General features: G+C 43.2%; 1 protein-coding gene across 1 annotated transcript in view; it reads right to left on the bottom strand.

Annotated features, from left to right (window-relative positions):
* spock2 (SPARC (osteonectin), cwcv and kazal like domains proteoglycan 2) overlaps nucleotides 1-6,086 on the bottom strand; it is a 112,172-nt gene extending 106,086 nt beyond the window's left edge. The window contains exon 1 of the mRNA XM_063070574.1: nucleotides 5,808-6,086. Within this exon, the coding sequence (XP_062926644.1) occupies nucleotides 5,808-5,975 (168 nt within the window). The 5' untranslated portion in view covers nucleotides 5,976-6,086. The remainder of the gene's footprint in view (nucleotides 1-5,807) is intronic.
* Between the last annotated feature and the right edge of the window lie 16,314 nt (nucleotides 6,087-22,400).

The raw sequence follows: 22,400 nt of genomic DNA, 5'->3' as shown, positions 1-22,400 counted from the left end.
TGTACCATGCAGAGCATTCTAACTGATCACATCATCATCTGGCATGGAGGGGCCACTGCACGGGCTCGGAGAAAAACTCCAGCAAGTTGTAAACTCAGCCAGCTCCGTCATGGGCACCAGCCTCCCCAGCATCTATGACACCTTCAAAAGGCAATGCCTCGAAACAGTGGCATCCATTATTAAGGGCCCCCATCACCCAGGACATGTCCTCACTGTTCCCATCAAGGAGGAGGTAGAGGAGCCTGTAGCCACACTCAATGGCTCAGGAAGAGATTCTTCCTCCCCACCATCAGATTTATGAATGTACAATACTCTGGTTAGGCCACACTCGGAGTACTGTGTGCAGTTCTGGTCGCCTCACTATAGGAAGGATGTGGAAGCATTGGAAAGGGTACAGAGGAGATTTACCAGGATGCTGCCTGGTTTAGTGAGTGTGCATTATGATCAGAGATTAAGGGAGCTAGGGCTTTACTCTTTGGAGAGAAGGAGGAGAGGAGACATGATAGAGGTGTACAAAATAATAAGAGGAATAGATACAGTGGATAGCCAGTGCCTCTTCCCCAGGGCACCACTACTCAATACAGGAGGACATGGCTTTAAGGTAAGGGGTGGGAAGTTCAAGGGGAATATTAGAGGAAGGTTTTTTTACTCAGAGAGTGGTTGGTGCGTGGAATGCACTGCCTGAGTCTGTGGTGGAGGCAGATACACTAGTGAAGTTTAAGAGACTACTAGACAGGTATGTGGAGGAGTCTAAGGTGGGGGCTTATATGGGAGGCAGGGTTTGAGGGTTGGCACAACATTGTGGGCCGAAGGGTCTGTACTGTGCTGTACTATTCTACGTTCTATGTTCTACAATGAACCCATGAATACTACCTCTCTATTTTTCCTTTTTTTTTTGCTCTTTTTGCACTACTTCATTTTTTATATTTTAAATTGTAATTTATAGTTCTTTAATTATGTATTGCAATGCACTGCTGCCACAAAATGACAAATTTCATTACATACGCCAGTGTAATTGAACCTGATTCTAATTCTGATCTCTGTCTGCCAGGCACTCAAGGCACTCATTTAGCTGTAAAGTTTACTGAGCTCCTCAGGTCAAGAAAAGCACCATGAGTCCTGATGAAAGGCCTCGGTCCAAAGCTTCAACTCTTCATTCTTTCCATTGATGCTGTCTGACCCGTAGAGTTCCTCCGGCACTTTGTGTGTGTTGCTTTGGATTTCCAGCATCTGCAGAATCTCTTGCATTCATCAACAGCTTCACATTATTTCTATAATAAAGGTTTCTGTTAACTGCTCCACAATTATGGGCCATTGATAGGACATCTTAAACCATTTTAATTAACTGATGTATAAACAGGGCTTGCCTGTAGGTCAAAGGGAACTAATGAAGGAAGCTTTTAGCAAAATGTTCCATCTGGAGCATTTAATTAAAAATCTATCTTTTTTTATTTAAGATTGAGACTTGCTGCAATGCTATAATTTTAACATTAAGGCAGGACGTAACACAGCACTCAGATGGGCAACTGGGCGGGTGATTTCTCATTATTTCGACTGATGAGCCAGCAGTTTTACTGGCTCAGTAACTTTGCTCTGGTTTGGACAGCAAAGTGATTTTAATGTGCTGAGTAAACGGATGACTAGGCTTGAATTGTCCCAGCCCACCAGCAATCGGGTATCGTGGACAGAGAAGAGATGCAAGACTAGATTCTGAGAGAAAAAGAAACTATCTTCTGATGAGCTCAGCAGATTGAGCAGCATCTGTGGGGGTGGGAAGAGAAGGAGTTGTCAGTGATTAGGGTGAAGACCCTGTATCAGAGCCAAATTCTGACTGTAAAGGAATCATTATTTGTGAAGATTTATTCTGTGCATCCTCATGGAATAACAGTAGCTGAAACTCCATCATAACCATCACATCACCAAGTCTGAAGACTTGCAAAAGTTCAAAGTAAATATATTATCAAAGTACGTAGATGTCACCATATATTACCCTGAAACTCAGCTTTTGAAGGCTGCAGCAGTGCTGCATTTCCAATGTTACATCACCTGGCAACAGTGGACTTTCACAGTGACCACCCTGGCAACTGAAAGTCAAAATCAGAATGTAAAGTTCCCAGTAAGAAGAAGCTATTTAATTAGGTCCATGCAAAGCCTAGGCCAACTCTTCCCTAACCCAACCAAAGATATTTAAATTCCATTCCCAGTCACCTTGTGAATCAATGTTAAAGTTGGCAAATTTGATTTAGAATTCTTTGCTACAGGCAACTGTGGAGGTCAAGTCTTGATGTATATTTGAGGCAGAGGTTGATAGATTCTTGATTGGTCAGGGCATGAAGGGATACGGGGAAAAAGCAGGAGATTGAGGCTGAGAGGAAAATTGGATCAACCATGTTGAAATGGTGGAGTGGATGTGATGGACCAAATGGCCGAATTTTGCTCCTATACCTTATGGTCTTATTAGCAACCATTCCCTCGCCTCCGCCATGGCTGGTCCAAAGCCTGGCTGCAAGAGGAGGAGGGTTGGGCATGGGCTGGTAACTCCATCCTGTAAAAACACAGAGAAACAGAAGCTCCGAAGACCTCATCCCCGGGAGAGGTCGGATAGACCACAAAGATGGACTATACCTGGCGTCAATTTGAAAGACTGCCCCAGGACCAGCAACTCTGGTGAGCTGCTGTCGGTGGCTAATGCCCCAGTAGAGGTGATGGGCTGAAGACAAAGAAGCACTGTTCAAAGTTGCTGGTGAACGCAGCAGGCCAGGCAGCATCTCTAGGAAGAGGTACTGTTGACGTTTCGGGCTAAGACCCTTCGTCAGGACTAACGAAGGGTCCTGACGAAGTCTCGGCCCGAAACGTTGACTGTACCTCTTCCTAGAGATGCTGCCTGGCCTGCTGCGTTCACCAGCAACTTTGATGTGTGTTGCTTGAATTTCCAGCATCTGCAGATTTCCTCATGTGAAGCACTGTTCCCTCAGTTTTGTCAACGTCCACTATCCGTAGTTTCCAACCCCTAATTTCCCTTGAGATTTGTTAGTTTCTGTATAAAAGAGAGAGTTTTCATTGTTACAAATGATACATCCCTCAGCGGTCTGAATCATACTGTTACCTGAGGGAACTTACTTTGCGCACACTACAACAACAACCGCACTTGTAAGGTATGCTGTTGGTTGCAAAGCTCTTTGGGACATCCTGAGCTCAGGAAGACCACAAAATAAATGCAAAGATTTTTATTTCTTTGGCTTTCTGCTTACCTCTTCAGAGGCAGGTGACTATCAAATGCCGGCTGTGTAAAAGAAAATAGCTGGTCATGTGCTACAGACCAGAGCAGTCACCTTTTCTCAAGACAAAGGGCAACAGCCGATATCCCAAATATGCAAATTGCAAGGAACAGTTTTATTCTACAGATGGTAACTGTTCTGTTGTGTACTCTCAGCAGTTTATTTTTTAAAAATGAACAAACGATCCCAAGGTTCTGTATCAGGTTTGGATTGGGTCAGACCCAAAATACAGACGTATGATCAGACCTGAGGTTCAGTATTATCTGCATGAAGCTTCCACGTTCTCCCTGTGGCTACACGAGTTTTCGCGAGGTGCTCTGGTTCCCTCTCACATCCGAATGACTGGTAGCGGAATTGTTGACTATCCCGAGAGCGGATGGGCAGTGGGAGAATTGGTGGGAAGTGGATGGGCATGTGAGGTGGAATGGGTTGTAGAGAAAATAAGCATGGGCATAGAACTGATGGAATTGCATTGGGAGCCAACATAGAACTGATGAACCAAATGGCCTCCTCCTACACTGGAAGGATACATGGGACGTGTGTTGAGGATATTTTTTTCTGACAGGTTACATCACCACGTGGGTTAGACATGGCACAGGATTGGGGGGAAAAGCTGAAGAGACTTATAGCTCCGTCAGCTTCATCATGGGCACTGGACTCTACACCATCAAGGTCACCTTCAACAGGTGATGCCTCTAGAAGGCGACGTCTATCACTATGAACCCTCACCATCCAGGACATACTCTCTTCTCATTCCTACCATCCTGGAGGATGTACAGGAGGCTGAAGACACAAAGATTAGATCAGAATGGGTCAGGCTGGCTCATTATAAAAAAAACTCCGGTATACACTGGTATTGTAAGGTGTGATGTATCTAACTGTCCACACCCAGCAGGAGAGGCAGGAAGACATTCGTGTCTCTAAAGGTGCTGAGCTCAACTATTGAACCCCATGGGATCCAATTAATTACTTGGAGGTCAATTCTGGGAGGACATCAAACCATCACAAGTCTCCGGCTGGCTCTGGGTGGTCCTCCACGTGGTGCTTCACCAAACATATGAGACTGGCACAAGTGATTCTGCAGATGCTGGAAATCCAGAACCACACACACAAAAGGCTAGAGGAACTCAGCAGGATGGGCAGCATCTATGGAGAGGAATAAACAGTCGACATTTCAGGCCAAGATCCTGCATCAGAACAGACTGACACCCAGCTGCACTATGGACTGATAATCATGATCTACTTTTATGTAGCATATCAGGGAAGATTTTGGGGAGGGCTGTGGTGGGGTTGGGGGAGGAAATAGGGTTGGTGAATTAAGGGTCCAAGCTGCTGAGAACAAAACTGTCAATGGTGGAGCAAAGACCATGTGTGCTTGTTTCCATGTGATCACAGTGTGTGTGTGGGGGCGGTGAGGGAAGGAGACGGACATGGGATGTCTATGTAAGGTTGTGTGTGTGTCCACATGACATGTATCTGCTAAGTCCTCATCTCCGAACACCTTGGACCGCCTTGACATTGGATCAAGACCTCACCCTAACGAGTCCGTGTGGTAGACAAACGCACCAGCCACCTATTCATGCATGAACATCCTCAGAACCAGAGTGAGCAGGTCCGTCGCGATCCCAAGCATCTGCCTCGATAGCGAGACAAATGGAAGGAAGATACCAGGTGGAGATATTTCGTTGGGGATTACATCTCCACGATCTGAACTCATTGAATGAATTTGAAAGAACACGTGTGATTCTTTTTAACATTTAAGAACCGCTGCAGGTTGCCGGGGGTCCAACGAAACACGCCAACCTTGCCACATCGCAACATGACCTGCCCAAGCACTTCAACATACTGGGATCCGGCTCCAGTCAGTCAGCATCTCTGCAGAAAACCTACACTCCTGCAGACAGAGTAATTTTGCATTTGGGGGAAAAAATAAATCACGCGGAAAGGATCCATTCACAGATTCAATCGGCCTGTTTTGTGTAGTGGGCGATGTACTGACGCAGACTGTGTGGGACACCTGATTGCCAGGATCCCGTTACCGCCCATCCCGTCCGAGGTTCTTCCCAGGCGTATCATCCCGATTCCAGCCCCCCACCCTCTCTCCCTGCAGACACCAGCTCTTTACCCCCGAGCGAACCCTAAAACACATTAATTGCAAAACCCCGTCACAGCAGTTCGCGAGGGAAATAAATATCAACATAGCTAATACGCTAAACATTTTAACTGCTGCAGCAAGTAAAATAAATATATTTCCTCTCAATTGGCAATCTGAAAAAATTGATCCCCAAATCGTCCAGCAATGGGCAGTTAAAATGACCCCTACCCCATCAGAATCCCTGGATAAGACGGTGCAATGGGCGATATCTTCACTATAACGACAGGTGAATTAAGGGAATAAAAATTGGTGCATTTTCCGTTATAACTGTAACCCCCACATTACTCCTAACCCCCAGCTCCAATCATTTATTAATTTCCGTTCTCTGCGATATTTTAAAATTCGGGTCCCCATCGGTAGCAGCGAAAACTCACGTCTCTGAATCGGTTCCAATTTCTGATCTGCTGGCTGTACGGGGAGACACTGGACAGCCATTGCTCATCCTCCAAAAAATTCCCGTTCTTCGCCCCTTTCTCCTGACTCTCCTTGTCCGCCGCCGCCAGTAGCAGGGGGATCAGGAGCAAGTTCAGCGTCTGCAACATTGTCCGAGGCCGCACTGATGCGACTTATTCCGCAGGTTGGCTGTCGAGAAATGCGAGCTGATTATATTTCCAATCACACTCCCCACCCCCTCTCCTTAATCTGAGCCGGTGTGAGGCTGCGCCACCAACGCATCGCACACCGCTAACTCACTTTACACACTTACACTGTACACACATAAATTGCACATACACACTCAGACATCGGCACAGGCACACATTCAGAAACATGCACACACGCATTCACATTTATTTATTACAGAACATAAATACAAATCTATGCACAATTATTATAATTATGCAACTGACACCTGTACAAACGCATACATGTGCTCTGACAGGTAAATAGAGAGATATGCAGATTTTTGTGTTCATATTGACATACAAATACATATATGCATACTATTGAAATACATAGGTTTATACACACAGACACACAGATAGGTATATTGCAATACCACACATACATGCTCCATGTGAACATGCACATATGTGCACACATTCACATGTGTGTGCGCGCACACAGACACACACACATAAACACACACACAACACGCACTTAGGTGATAAAATCACACCCTCTCAGATATTCATTTCCATGTACCATGTCTGTGTGCCATATACAGACATACTTTTTCACACACATGTGCACATACACAGGGCACTCACGTGTAACAGCATCCCGGCATGAGTCAGGCCCAATACCATTATATGCTGGAATGAATTTACAAGCATTTGACTGTGCCCCAGTATCCCAGTATGAGTCAGCATTATTTAAGTACTTCAGCATCAGAATCTTTCAGCTGAACAGCAGAATAAATCAATGCCCATAAGCTTACCACAGCACTAATCAGCATCCAGATAACTGGACCTCAATACGGGTAGGCTTCCTGTGCCATTGGATACCAGCATGAGTCAGCACCTATGCAATTCTAGTCTAACAGGAGTCCGCATCAAAAGTAAACCTTGAGGAAAGAATAATAAGACACAAATTTCTGGACGAATTCTCCAAGGAGTTCCATTAACATTAAAAGCCTATAATTATGTTGCAAATGTTGTAATGTTTCATTATATTTGGAATATCATGTGGTGTTGATTGTGAACTTGCCCTCTGAATGGGAGTTGAATTGATAGAGTAACAGAGCACTACAGCACAGAAATGGGCCCTTCAGCCCATCTAGTCCATGCTGAACTATTACTCTACCCAGTCTCATCAAACTGCACCCGGACCATAGCCTTCCGCACCCCTCCCATCCATGTATTTATCCAGACCTCTCAAATGGTGAAACCAAATTTGCACCTACCACTCCCGCTGGCAGCTTGTTCCACACTGGCACCTGCAATCCGAGTGAAGAAGTTTAATCAATTTATTTTTTATTGTTTAGAGATACAGAGTGGAATAGGCCCAAAAAAGCCAAGCTGCCGAGCAACCCATCCTCCCTATTTAACACTAGCCTAATCACAGGACAATTTACGATGACTAATTCACCCACTAACTGGTACGTCTCTGGAGTGCGGGAGGAAGCTGGAGCAGCACATGATCGGGGAGAATGAACAAATTCCTCACAAACGGTGCTGGAGTTGAACTCCAGACTCCGATGTCCAAGCTGTAAAAGCATCGTACTAACTGCAATGCCACCGTGCCACGCCCAATGTTACCCTTGAATATTTCACCTTTCACCCCTAACCCGTGACCTCTAGTTCAAGACTCATCCAACCTCAGTGCAAAAACCTGCTTGCACTTACCGAATCTTTAACCCTCATAATTTTGTTTACCCCCTTACCACTATCAAATCTCCTCTCATCCTCCTACGCTCCAGGAAATAAAGTCCTAACCTATTCAAACTTTCCCTAAAACTCAGGTCCTCAAGTTCTGACACCATCCTTGTAAAGTGTCTCTGCACTCTTTCAATCTTATTGACATCTTTCCTGTAGGTAGGTGACCAGAACTGTGCACAATACTCCAAATTAGGCCTCACCAATGTCTTATACAACTTCAACATAAAATATGATTTACAATTAGTGGTCCCTTTATTAGGTACACTTGCTCGTTAATGCAACTATCCCAATACCGTGGCCCACCATGGTTGCGTTGGGGGGGGTCACGGTAGTGTAGTGGTTAGTATGATGCTATTACAGCTCAGGGAGTTTCGAAGTTTGGAGTTCAATTCTGGCACCATCTGTAAGGAGTTTGTACGTTCTCCCCGTGAACTGCCTGGGTTTCCCCCACAGTCCAAAGACATACCAGTTAGTAGGTTAATAGGTCCTTGTAAATTGTCCTGTGTTTCGGCGAGTGTTAAGTAGGTGGGTTGCTGGGGCAGTGCAGGTCATTGAGCCAGAAGGACCTGCTCCATGCTGTACCTCCAAATAAATAAATGAAAGAGAATAAATCTAATCAGCCAATCATGTAGCATCAACTCAATGCATAAAAGCAAGCAGACATGGTCAAGAGGTTCAGTTGTTTTTCGACCAAACATTAGAATGGGGAGGAAATGTGATTTTAGTGATTTTGACCATGGAATGCCACAAGGGGTGGTTTGAGTACCTCAGCTGATCTCCTGGGATTTTCACACACAGCAGTCTCTAGAGTTTACAGAGAATGGTGCAAAGTAGATCATCCAGTGAGAAGCAGTTCTGTCAGAGGAGAATAGCCAGACTGGTTCAAGCTGACAGGAAAGCGACAGTAACTCAAGTGACAATGCATTACAACGGTGGTGTGCAGAAGAGTAAGTCTCTTAAAGGGGGTGGGCTGCAGCTGTGGAAGATCACGAACATACACACAGAGGTCACAGGAGGTACCTAATAAAGTGGCCACTGATTGTATGTAGAAGGGATTAAATAGTTCTTAGAATATGTCTATAAGAGCTATTTGCATCACTATTGAAATACTCCAGCTAAACCAGGAACATGCAAAAATAGAGCGGAGGAGAATAGTTGGTCATTGTGTCGATGACTGAATAGAACCAGCTAAGGACTCACCTCTTTTCACCAACCCTCAGAGATAAGCAACTGGAAGGCTGCTGTCAATCACTTTCATACCCATCACTCTTGTTTCATTTGGAGGCAAAATACTAGGAGGTGAGGCTCAAGTGGCTACAGATGCTGGAATCTAGAGCAACAAACAATCTGCTGGAGGGATTCAGTGGGGTGAGCAGCATCTCTTGGGGGGGGGGGAAGGAACTGTTGACATTTTGGATCAAAATCAGAAAAATCTTTTACAAACATTGCATACAACCTGCATAGAATAATAGACTCAGGAACATTCCTACCCACCATCTACAAGAAGGCAACATCCATCATCAAAACTCCCTACCACCTGGGCCACGCCTTTTTGTTGCAGCTACCACTGAGTGGGATGTCCAGAAGCCTGAAGTCCCACACCACCACTTCAAGAGCAGGTACTTCTTCAACCAACCATTTCAATCCTAATCACCACCTCAGTATAGCTACACTATGACTACGTTGCTCTACAATGGACTTCATATTTTCTGTTCTAATTGTGTTCTTTCTGGTGTAATTTTGTACAATTTTTAATTCTTGTTTTTCTTGCAAATGTTGCTTATATGATGTTATGTGTCTGACTCTGCTGCAAGTTTTTCATTTCATCTGTGCACTCATGTACTGGTAGGTATGGCTATAAATTTGATTTTGACTTTGGCACTGAATAGAAATGAGAAACATTTGCTTTACGTTTTATATTTAAGTATTACACAATCTTCTGTGGATGATTGTGTGCACAACTAGTCTATTCTGTGTAATATATTACCCAGAAGCAACATTAAGATGGTGCATAATCAGGCCTAGTTCTTTCATGCCATAAGGTCTAATTGGATTAAGTAGGTCTGAAAATAAAATGTTTAATTTTCTTACATTGCAACAGTAACTGCACTGGCAAGAGTACTTAAATTGGCTGTGAAGTGCTTTAAACGTCCCAAGGTTTTGAAAGTCACAGATCTTACTCTCATTTAGATATAATCTGTTATTAGCCATACAGCAATCTGTTCATTATTTCTTCTCTGTTTGTGGAAGCTTGCTGCTCCCAAATTGGCAGCAATTTTTACTGTGTTGCAACAACTACAATTGCACTGTGTAACTTTGCAGCCTGAGGCTGTGAAAGGTGCAATATAAATGCAGACTTTTCTGATACCCTGATATCTACTGTTCAGCTCTCCCACCACAGGTAAAGCTCAGAGCTAACTCTTTATTTTCAAATTTTTCTGGTTTTGAAACTGTCCATTGTATAAACTATAGACTTAACATGAGGTTTTTGAAAACAGCTCCCGCCTGATTCAAGGCAGAAAATGCTGGAACAATTTATCTATTAGTGTGAAAATAATTGCTGGGTAGATACACACAATGTGCTCATGTCCTCCAGCACATTATGTGCATTGCTCTAGATTCCTAACATCTGCAACACCTCTTTTCTCTATAATCACCAGGAAAACCCAACACAGCTAAAAACTTTTCTCCCCCAATAGCTAGAAGCTAATTTAACAGAAGGAAAGTCATCTGCACAGGTGCAATGAAAAACTTACTTGCAGCAGCATCACAGACACATGGTATCAGATACGTGGTATTCACAAGAAAATATAATTCAAATATAATCTTTACAAGACAGGACACAATTGGAACAAGACAAAAGCTGCAGATGCTGGAAACCCAAGCAAAACTTGCAAGTGTTGCTAAAAACTACAAAGTCCATTTTGGTGTGAGGTGATCCAAGTGGATAGTGTTGTTAAACTCTAGTGATTAGGGTTGCAGCCCTTGGTTTGAGAGCCAGACAGCTGAAATGAAATGATGGCACTTGAACCTGGTGTGAGAACCTACAGGTTACTGTACTTCCTGCCTGACGGTAGTAGCAAGAAGACAGCACGGACCAGGTGGTGAAGATTTTCGATGAAGCAGCCCTTCCTGTAGATATCCACATTTTCCTATCTTTGAGCACCACACACACAAAATACTGGAGGGACACAGCAGGGGAATAAGCAGTTGACATTTCAGGCCAAGACCCTTCATCAGGACCTCTCCATTGATTTGATGAGCTCCTCCAGAATTTTGTGTGCATTGCTCAGGACTTGCAGAATCTTTTATCCATGTCTTTGGTGTCAGTCAACCTGGTAAATGGACCTGAGGCAAGATTTTGCTCTGTGTTACTACTGGGGGGGGCGCAGGTTGTGTAGGTGAGTAGGGACGGGGAAGAGGCTAACAGTAGATTATACTGATTCAAGGTAGTTACATGTTGCACTTTAGACATTGAAGTTAATTAATTCAAGGTAATAATTACAGATGAATGCCAAAACAGCAGTTAACATTTTGATATATTATAAATAATTAGAATCAGAATCAGGAACAAGTTTATTATCACTGACATATGTTGTGAAATTTATTGCTTTTGGCAGCAGTACAGTACAATACATAAAATAGACTCCACATTACAATAAGAAATATATTTAGTATTTATATATGTATGTATAACATAAATAGTGCAAAAAAGAGAGCAAAAGTAGTGAGGTAACACTCGTGGGTTCATGAACCACTCAGAATGACGGAAGAGAAGTCACTGTTCCTAAAACACTGAGAGTGTGCCTTCAGGCTCCTGATGGTAGTAATGAGAAGATGGCATGTCCTGGGTGGTGGGGGTCCTTAATGATGAATGCCAGCCTTTTGGGGGATCACCTTTTGAAGAGTTCCTCGATGGTGGGGGAGGGCCGGTGATGGAGCTGGCTGAGCCTAGGACCCTCCTGCGAACTTGCATAGCAGGCAGTGATGCAACAGGTTAAAGTGCTCTCCACAGTACATCTGTAGACATTTACTGCAGCATTCTAACTGGTTGCTTCAATGTCTGGTATGGAGGGGCCAGTGCACAGGATCAGAAATTTATAACACAAGGTTAGAGGCAATCATAATGAATACTGTGTAGATTCCCGGAAATGCCCTGGACTTCAGAATCAGAATCAGGTTCATTATCACCGGCACGTGACGTGAAATTTGTTAACTTAGCAGCAGCAGTTCAATGCAATACATAATATAGAAGAGAATGAATAAATCAACCAATCAATCAATCACAGTATACGTATATTGAATAGATATAAAAACATGCAAAAAACAGAAATACTGTATATTAAAAAAAAATTGAGATAGTGTCCAAGGGTTCAATGTCCATTTAGGAATTGGATGGCAGAGGGGAAGAAGCTGTTCCTGAATCACTGAGTGTGTGCCTTCAGGCTTCTGTATCTCCTATCTGATGGTAACAGTGAGAAAAGGACAAGTCCTGGGTGCTGGAGGTTCTTAATAACGGACGCTGCCTTTCTGAGACACTGCTCCCTAAAGATGGCCTGGGTACTTTGTAGGCTAGTACCCAAGATAGAGCTGACTAAATTTACAACCCTCTGCAGCTTCTTTCGGTCCTGTGCAGTATCCCCCACCTCCATACTAGACAGTGATGCAGCCTGTCAGAATGCTCTCCATGGTACATTTGTAGAAGTTTTTGAGTGTATTTGTTGACATGCCAAATCTCTTCAAACACCTAATGAAGTATAGCTACTGTCTTGCCTTCTTTATAATGACACCCATATGTTGGGACCAGGTTAGATCCTCAGAGATCTTGACACCCAGGAACTTGAAGCTGCTCACTCTCTCCACTTCTGATCCCTCTATGAGGATTGGTATGTATTCCTTTGTCTTACCCTTCCTGAAGTCCACAATCAGCTCTTTTGTCTTACTGACACTGAGTGCCGGGTTGTTGCTGCAGCACCACTTCCCTAGTTGGCATATCTCACTCCTGTACGCCCTCTCGTTACCACCTGAGATTCTACCAACAATAATTATATCATCAGCAAATTTATAGATAGTGCTTGAGTTATGCCTAGCTACACCGTCATGTGTATGGAGGGTAGAGCAGTGGGCTAAGCACACACTCCTGAGGTGCACCAGTGTTGATCGTCAGCGAGGAGGATATGTTATCACTACTCCGACAGATTGTGGTCCTCCGGTTAGGAAGTCGAGGATCCAATTGCAGAGGGAGGTACAGAGGCCCAGGTTCTGCAACTTCTCAGTCAGGATTGTGAGAATGATGGTATTAAATGCTGAGCTATAGTCAATGAACAGCATCCTGACATAGGTGTTTGTGTTGTCTAAGTGGTCTAAAGCCATGTGTAGAGTCATGGAGGCTGCATCTGCCGTTGACCTATTGTGGCGATAGGCAAATTGCAATGGGTCCAGGTCCTTGCTGAGGCAGGAGTTCATTCTAGTTATGACCAACCTCTCAAAGCATTTAATCAGTGTTGATGTGAGTGCTACCAGGCAAAAGTCATTAAGGCAGCCCACGTTATTCTTCTTAGGCACTGGTATAATTGTTGCCTTTTTGAAGCAAGTGGGAACTTCCACCTGTAGCGGTGAGAGGTTGAAAATGTAATTGAATACTTCTGCTAGTTGGTTGACACATGTTTTCAGAGCCTTACCAGTTACTCCATCTGGACCTTCCACCTTGCAAGGATTCACTCTCTTTAAAGACAGCTTAACATTAGCCTCTGAGACAGAGATCACAGGGTCATCAGGTGCAGCAGGGATCTTCACAGCTGTAGTTGTGTTCTCCCTTTCAAAGCGTGCATAGAAGGTGTTGAGTTCATCTGGTAGTAAAGCATCACTGCCATTCATGCTATTGGGTTTTGCTTTGTAGAAAATAATGTCTTGCAAACCCTACCAGCATTGCTGTGCATCCGATACCGCCTCCAACCTTGTTCGAAATTGTCTCTTCGCCCTTGAAATAGCCCTCCGTAAATCATATCTGGTTTTCTGGTACAGGCCAGGGTCGCCAGATGTAGCCTTCAGCAACCATGGCTTTTGGTTTGGGAATGTACAGTAAGTCTTTGTAGACTTAAATTATTTATATAAAACTACAGCTGTTCCATTGACTGAGACACCTGGGAGGACTCCTCTGTTGCTCTTTGGCGATGAGATCCTTTACAAGTATCCAGAGGTACAAATGGAGTCTCATCTCAATAGCTCAGCAATAGGATGGTACCTTCAGAAAAACAACACTCCTTCAGTAAATCAGGAAAACAATTACTGTATATGCAAGTGTAAGGGGTTTCTTTTTCTTATGTCACTGTGTAGTCTAATTAAAATGGCTTCTTTGTTCTTTGCTGTTTCCCTAGACGACAGTGAGCCAAACGACCCTGAGGCTGGCCGGGGGGCTACACAAGATACCGAGAGGCTGAAAGTTTAGAACAACACATTAATGACTGGGAGGAACTCAGCAGATCAAGCAGCATCTATGGAAAGGAATGGACAGTCAATCTTCTGGGTCGAGACCCGATGCAGGAACAATAAGCAATCTGTTGGAAGAACTCATCATTTCTAGCAGCATCCATGGGAAGGAAGGACCTGTCAATGTCTCAGGCTGAAACTCTGAGTCAGGCCCTGACCTGCACAGCTCATCTGGCAGACTGTTTGTTTTGCTCTGGATTCCAGCATCTAAAGTCTTTTGTGTCTCTTTTCCTTAATCTTACACAGGCTCTACCAGTACCCCTCGGACAGTGGTTGATCTCTGAGCTGATGTCTGTTTTTGAGGAGAGAATGCTGCCAAGGTAGGGAAAGTGGTCAACATTTTCAGGGGCGACATCATCAACTTTTATGGAGGGCTGGATAAATGGTTGGTTGGGCGGTGGCTGGTATAGGACCTGTGTCTTTTTTATATTGAAAACAAGGGCTCTAAGTGCCTTGGGAAAAGCATTCAGGATACATTGAAGGTCTTCTTCAGAGTTGCTGCAATGGTGCTGTCAACAGCATACTGAAGCTCCATGACGTTGTTCTTGGCCCTGAACCAGATGGGGTTGAAAAGCCTGTTGTCCATTCCGTACATAAACGGAATTCCCTGTGGCAGGTCTTGGCCAGTGAGGTGAAGTACTGGAGCAATAACATTGGCAAATAATATGGGCACAAAGATACAACCCCATTTGACTCCTACCTTGACAGAGAAGGTTTCTTATTCAGTGCCACAGTTGCTGAGTACTGTGGCTGACATGCCATCATGCAGAAGCCTCAGTATTCATAAGTACTTGTCAGAGCAGCCATTTCTTGATAGTTTATGCCAGAGAGCTTCGGCAGTCTACTGTACCAAATGCCTTTGTCAAATCTACAAAAACCAGGTACAAAGGAGGCTTTTGTTCACGGTATTTTTCCTGTAGTTGGTGTGCTGTGAGGTTTCACCATGAGAGCTTGTATAACCTGCCTCAGTGATAACTGTCACCCAGAGGCACTCACACCTAGTCCCCACAGGAAGAGCAGCGTGAGCTGTCTCAATGACTACTACCCAGGGCGCTCACATCTACTGTGATGAAGTGCTTCGAGAGGTTGGTCTTGGTTAGAATCAACTCCTGCCGACACAAGGATCTGGACCCACTGCAATATGCCTATTGCCACAATAGGTCTACAGCAGATGCAATCTCACTCGATCTTGGATCACCTGGACAACAGTAATACCCACAATGGCTAGCTGTTTATTGACTACAGCTCAGAGTTCTAAACAATCACACCCTCATTTCTAATCAACAACCTCCAAAACCTCAGCCTCTGTACTTCCCTCTGCAACTGGATCTTTGACTTCCTCACCAGGAGACCACACTCTGTGCGGATCAGAAATAACATCTCCTCCTCGCTGACAATCTACACTGGCGCACCTCAAAGATCCGTGCTTAGCTCCCTGCTTCACTCTCTCTACACCCGTGATTGTGTAGCTAGGCACAGCTCAAACAACATCTATAAATTTGCTGATGACACACTATTGTTTACAGAATTTCAGATGGCGATGAGGAGGTGCACAGGAGTGAGCTAGATCAGCTGGTTGAGTGGTGTCACAGCAACAACCTTGGACTCAATGTCAGTAAGACCAAGGAATTGTCTGTGAACTTCAGGAAGGGGAGGTCGAGGGAACACACACCAATCTTTTTTGAGGTATCAGAAGTGGAAAGGGCGAGCAGTTTCAAGTTCCTGGGTCTATCCTAGGATAGACCTAGGAACTCTGAGGATCTATCCTAGGCCCAACAAATTAATGTAATTACAAAGAATGTATGGCAACGGCTATATTTCATTAGGAGTTTGAATAAAATTGCTATGTCACCAAAGGCACTCACAAATTACTGCAGATGTACTTTAGAGAGCATTCTAACTGATTGCATCACTGTCTGGTATGGAGGGGCTACTGCACAGGATCGGAAAAAGTTGCAGAAAGTTATAAACTCAGCCAGCTCCATCGTGGGCACAGGTCTTCCCAATGTCCAGCACACCTTCATAAGGAGATGCCTTAAGAAAGTGGCATCCGTCATTAAGGTCCCTCATCACCCAGGACATGTCCTATTCTCATTGCTACCACATAGATGGAGGTACCTGAGCCTGAAGATACACTTTCAAACAGTCAGGAACAGCTCCTTCCCCTCTGCCACCAGATTTCTGAATGAACAATGAATCCATGAACCTACCTCAGTATTTTTTTCCTCTCTTTTTGGACTACTGATTTAATATAATTTTTCTTTTTTATATACACTTCTCATTGTAATTTATAGTTTTTATTATTATGTATTGCAAAGTACTGCAGCAAAAAAACAACAGATTTCATGACATATGCCTGAGATGTTAACCTGATTCTGATCTGGGATTCCCTTCTTACACTTCACCCTCTTCCTCTCCCTCCTCTTATAAAATGCTCTTTGATGCTTACCTTTATGATCAAGCCACCTAGTCTAACATCATTCGTGGCTTGGCATCCAATTCTATTTAAAAATCATTCCCTTGATGGTCCTAGGGATGTTTTTTAACAAATGTTAGGACACTATATAAATGCAGGTTGTTCTCTGACCATCTCAAAACTCAGTCCCTCCACCATCTAACTTAGTACAGTTATCTAAACCTTTGCCGAGCAAAATGGATCTATTAATATCTTGATACAACTGTCCAAGAGTAACGCCGGGTCTCGAACTAAAACATCAGCCTCCTCCAGCAAGATGTTTATTGCTATCAGTATCTCTATTACCCTCAATACAGTTCCTCGATAGACTTGGCAGCAGTATTTCACAATTGAACTACTATTCCTGGGAACTTGCTCCATTGTTTGGGAAAAAGTATTCAACTCTCAGCTCTGCCCAAAGGTGGTGATACGTGTGGTTCCATTGTCAAGTTTTTGTTCTCAGGCTGAATGACTTCCTTGCCTTAATTGACATTAACAATCATTGTTGTGAAGATTGTCAGTAAATCTTTTTTCTACAGCAATGATAGGACCTAAGGCTTTCATCCAAACCTATTCCTTGTGGAATTGCTCTAGGCATTCTTTGCTGAATTTTTTCATGTTGAAAGCTCATCACGTACACACTATTGACTGGGTACCTTCTTTGACAAATTGAAAATCTGGTGGTTGTCATGTTCAGCAGGCCCTGTGCCTGCTTCCTTGTTGTTACAGGTAGAGTAAAATAATAATTTTTGGGGTTGGAACTAGAACATAGAACAGTACAGTGCTTAGGTCCATGATGTACTGACCTTTCAACTTACCCAAGATCAATCTAATCCTTTGCTCCTCCATTTTTCTTTCATGCATGTGCCTATCTAAGAGTGTCTTAAACGTTTCTTATGTATCTGCCTCAACCATTACCTCTGGCAACGCATTCTACATTCCTACCTTTGACATCCCCACTATAGTTTCCTCCAGTCACCATAAAATTACCATAAGACCATAAGAGATAGAGGAGAATTAAGCTATTTGTCGCATTGAATCTGTTCTGTCATTTCATCATGGTTGATCCAATTTTCCTCTTGGCCCCAATCTCCTGTCTTCTCCCCACATATCCTTTCATGCCTTGACCAGTCAAAAATCTATCAACCCCTGCCTTAAGTATATATAAATATTTGATTTCCACTGCTGCTTATGGCAAAGAATTCCATTGATTCATCACTCTCTGACTAAAGAAATTCCTCCTCATCTCCGTTCTGAAAGGAAGCCCCTCTATTATGAAGCTGTGTCCTTGGGTCTTGGTCTCTCCCACCATAGGAAACATCCTCTCCACATCCACCCTATCAAGACCTTCCACCGTTCGACAGGTTTCAATAAGGTCACCCCTCATTCTTCTGAATTCTAGTGAATACAGGCCCAGAACCATCAAATGCTCTTCATATGACAAGCCATTCAACCCTGGAATCATTTTTGTGAATCTCTTTTGAAACCTATCTAGTTTCAGGACATCCTTTCTAAGGTAAGGGGCCCAGATCTGCTCACAGTACTCCAAGTTGCCTCACCAGTGCATTATAAAGGTTCAACATCACATCCTTTCTTATATATTCTCGTCCTCTTCAAATGAATGTTAACATTGCATTTGCCTTCCTCACCACAGACACAGCCTGCAAATTAACCTTTAGGGAATCCTGCACAAGGACTCCCAAGTTCCTCTGCGCCTCAGTTTTTTTTTGTATTTTCTGGCAGTTTAGGAATTAGTCAATCCTTACATTTCTTCTACCAAAGAGCATGCCCATACACTTCCTGACACCATGTTCTATCTGCCATTTCTTTGCCTACTCTCCTGATCTATCTAAGACCTTCTGTATGCTCTCTACTCCCTCAAAGCTGCTTGCCCCTCCACCTATCTTCATATTGTCTGCAAACATTGCTACAAAGCCATCAATTCCATCATCCAAATCATTGACATACAATGTAAAATGAATTGGTCCTAACACAAACTCCTCTGGAACACCACTAGTCACTGACAGCCAGTCAGAAAGACTCCCTTTATTCTCACTCTTTGCCTCTTGACAATCAGCCACTGCTTTAATCATGTTAGAATCTTTTTTGTAATGCCATGTGATTATAACTTGTTAAGCAGCCTCATGTGCAGAACCTTGTCAAAGGCCTTCTGAAAATCCAAGTACACAATATCAACCGATTCTCTTTTGTCTATCCCGCTTGTTATTTCTTCAAAGAGTTCCAACAGATTTGTCAGGCAAGATTTTCTCTTGAGGAAACCATGCTGACTACGGCCTATTTTATCATGTGCCTCCAAGTATTCTGAGATCTCATCCTTACTAATCAACTCCAACATCTTACCAACCACTGAAGTCAGACTAACTGGCCTATAGTTTGCGTTTTTCTGCCTCTCTCCCTTCTTAGATTATGAAGACACGCAGTCCTCTTTTATTGTTATTTAGTAATGCATGCATTAAGAAATGATACAGTATTTCCTCCAGTGTGATATCACAAAATACAGGACAGACCAAGACTAAAAATACTAACAAAACCACATAATTATAACATATAGTTACAACAGTGCAACAATACCATAACTTGATGAAGAAATCCATGAGCACAGTAAAAAGTTCAAAGTCTCTCAAATGTCCTGCATCTCACGCAGACGGGAGAAGGAAGAAAAACTCTCCCTGCCATGCCCCAACCACAGTCCGACTCTGAGTCATCCGAAAGCTTCGAGCCTCCAATCAGCGCTCCGACACCGAGTGCTGAGCGCCATCTCTGTCCGAACGATTCGACCTCAATCTCGGTCGCCAACAGCAGGCAAAGCCAGGGATTTTGAGGCCTTCCCTCCGGAAGATTCCTGACCGCGCAGTAACAACAGCAGAGAACTGACATTTCAGAAATTTCTCCAGATGTTCCTCTGTGCTTTCACTGCTGTCTCCATCAAATCAGAATTGTCCACGGCCCCTATTTAACGGATACGATATCATTTTCACCGGAGGGCTGCGCACACACGGTGTGCTGCTCTCTCTCCTCCCGCTTCTTGAAGAGTGGAGTGACATTTTCTATTTTCCAGTCTTCCAGGGCCATTCCACACTCTAGTGATTCTTGAAAAATCATTCCTAATGTCTCCACAATCTCTTCAGCCACCCCTTTCAGAACTCTGGGGTGTACACCATCAGGTCCAGGTGACTTATCTACCTTCAGACCTTTCGGTTTCGCAAGTACCTTCTCTCTAGTTATGGTAACTTCACACACTTCATGCCCTCTGACACCTGTCTTCCACAGTGACCACTGATGCAAAATACATATTCAGATCATCCGCTATTTCATTGTTCCCATAACTGCTTCTTCAACATTGTTTTCCAGCGGTCTGATATTATGCCCCCTTGCATTAGCCATTTCTGCTCTGGGAAAAAGATGCTGGCTGTTTACTCTATCTATGGATCTTATCACCTTATATACCTCTTTCAAGACACCTTTCATTCTCGTTCACTCCAAAGAGAAAAACCCTAGCTTGCTCACCCTTTCGTTATAAGACATGATCTCCAATCCAGGCAGCGTCATGATAAATCTTAGAATCCAAGTCAGGTTTAATCCCATCGGCATATGTCATGAAATTTTGTTGTTTTGCAGCAGCAATACAATGCAATGCACAATAATAAAAACTATAAATTACAGCAAGTACAGTTGAAGTCAGAACTTTACATCCACCTTAGCCAAATACATTTAAACTTAGTTTTCCACAATTCCTGACATTTAATCTTAGAAAACATTCCCTGTCTTCGGTCAGTTAGGATCACTACTTTATTTTAAGAACGTGAAATGTCAGAATAATAGTAGAGAGAATGATTTATTTCAGCTTTTATTTCTTTCATCACTTTCCCCATGGGTCAGAAGTTTACATACACTTTGTTAGTATTTGGTAGCATTGCCCTTAAGTTGTTTAACTTGTGTCAAACATTTTGGGTAGCCTCCCACAAGCCTCTCAAAGTAAGTTGCTGGAATTCTGTTCCATTCCTCCAGACAGAACTGGTGTAACTGAGTCAGGTTTGTAGGCCTCCTTGCTCGCACTCGCTTTTTCAGTTCTGCCCACAAATCTTCTGTCAGATTGAGGTCAGAAAATGATGTCAAGTCTGATTCATCCTTGGGAGCAATTTCTAAACGCCTGAGGGTACCACATTCATCTGTACAAACAACAGTACGCACGTATAAACACCATGGGACCACGCAACGTCATACTGCTCAGGAAGGAGGCGCATTCTGTCTCCTAGAGATGAATGTACTTTGGTGCGAGAAGTGCAAATCAATCCCAGAACAACAGCAAAGGACCTTGTGAAGATGCTGGAGGAAACAGGTAGACAGGTATCTATATCCACAGTAAAACGAGTCCTATATCGACATAACCTGAAAGGCTGCTCAGCAAGAAAGAAGCCACTGCTCCAAAACCGCCATAAAAAAGCCAGACTTCAGTTTGCAAGTGCACATGGGGACAAAGATCTTACTTTTTGGAGAAATATTCTCTGGTCTGATGAAACAAAAATTGAATTGTTTGGCCATAATGACCATCGTTATGTTTGGAGGAAAAAGGGTGAGGCTTGCAAGCCGAAGAACACCATCCCAACCGTGAAGCATTGGGGTGGCAGCATCATGTTGTGGGGGTGCTTTGCTGCAGGAGGGACTGGTGCACTTCACAAAATAGATGGCATCATGAAGAAGGAAAATTATGTGGATATATTGAAGCAACATCTCAAGACATCAGCCAGGAAGTTAAAGCTCAGTGGCAAATGGGTCTTCCAAATGGACAATGACCACAAGCACATTTCCAAAGTTGTGGAAAAATTGCTTAAGGACAACAAAGTCAAGGTACTGGAGTGGCCATCACAAAGTCCTGAGCTCAATCCGATAGAAAATTTGTGGGCAGAATTGAAAAAGCATGTGCAAGCAAGGAGGCCTACAAACCTAACTCAGTTACACCAGTTCTGTCCGGAGGAATGGAACAAAATTCCAGCAACTTACTCTGAGAAACTTGTGGAAGGGAACCCAAAATGTTTGATCCAAGTTAAACAATTTAAAGGCAATGCTACCAAATACTAACAAAGTGTATGTAAACTTCTGACCCATGGGGAAAGTGATGAAAGAAATAAAAGCTGAAATAAATCATTCTCTCTACTATTATTCTGACATTTCACGTTCTTAAAATAAAGTAGTGATCCTAACTGACCGAAGACAGGGAATGTTTTCTAGGATTAAATGTCAGGAATTGTGAAAAACTAAGTTTAAATGTATTTGGCTAAGGTGTATGTTAACTTCTGACTTCAACTGTATATATTTATATTTAAAAAGTTATATTACAATAAATAGCGCAAAAAGAGAAAAATATGTAGTGAGGTAGCGTTCATGGTCTTTTCACCACATCCTTGTATAATGAGGTGACCAGAACTGAACACAGAAGTTCAAAGTAAGTTTAGTATCAAAGTACATATATGTCTCCATATATCACCCTGAGATTAATTTTCTTGTGGGCATACTCAAAAAGCCGTAAAAGAATAACAACCATAATAGAATCAATAAGAGACCACACCAACTTGGGTACTTAGCTAGTGTGCAATAGACAACAAACTGTCGTAAATGAGCAATAAATATTGAGAACATGAGATGATGAATCCTTGAAACATTTCAATGATGGACAAGTGAAATTG

The sequence above is a fragment of the Mobula hypostoma genome, chromosome 18 (genome assembly GCF_963921235.1).
Source record: "Mobula hypostoma chromosome 18, sMobHyp1.1, whole genome shotgun sequence".
In the NCBI taxonomy this organism is placed as follows: domain Eukaryota; kingdom Metazoa; phylum Chordata; class Chondrichthyes; order Myliobatiformes; family Myliobatidae; genus Mobula; species Mobula hypostoma.
Note: the sequence above shows the minus strand (reverse complement) of the source record. Positions and strands in the feature narration are given on the sequence as shown.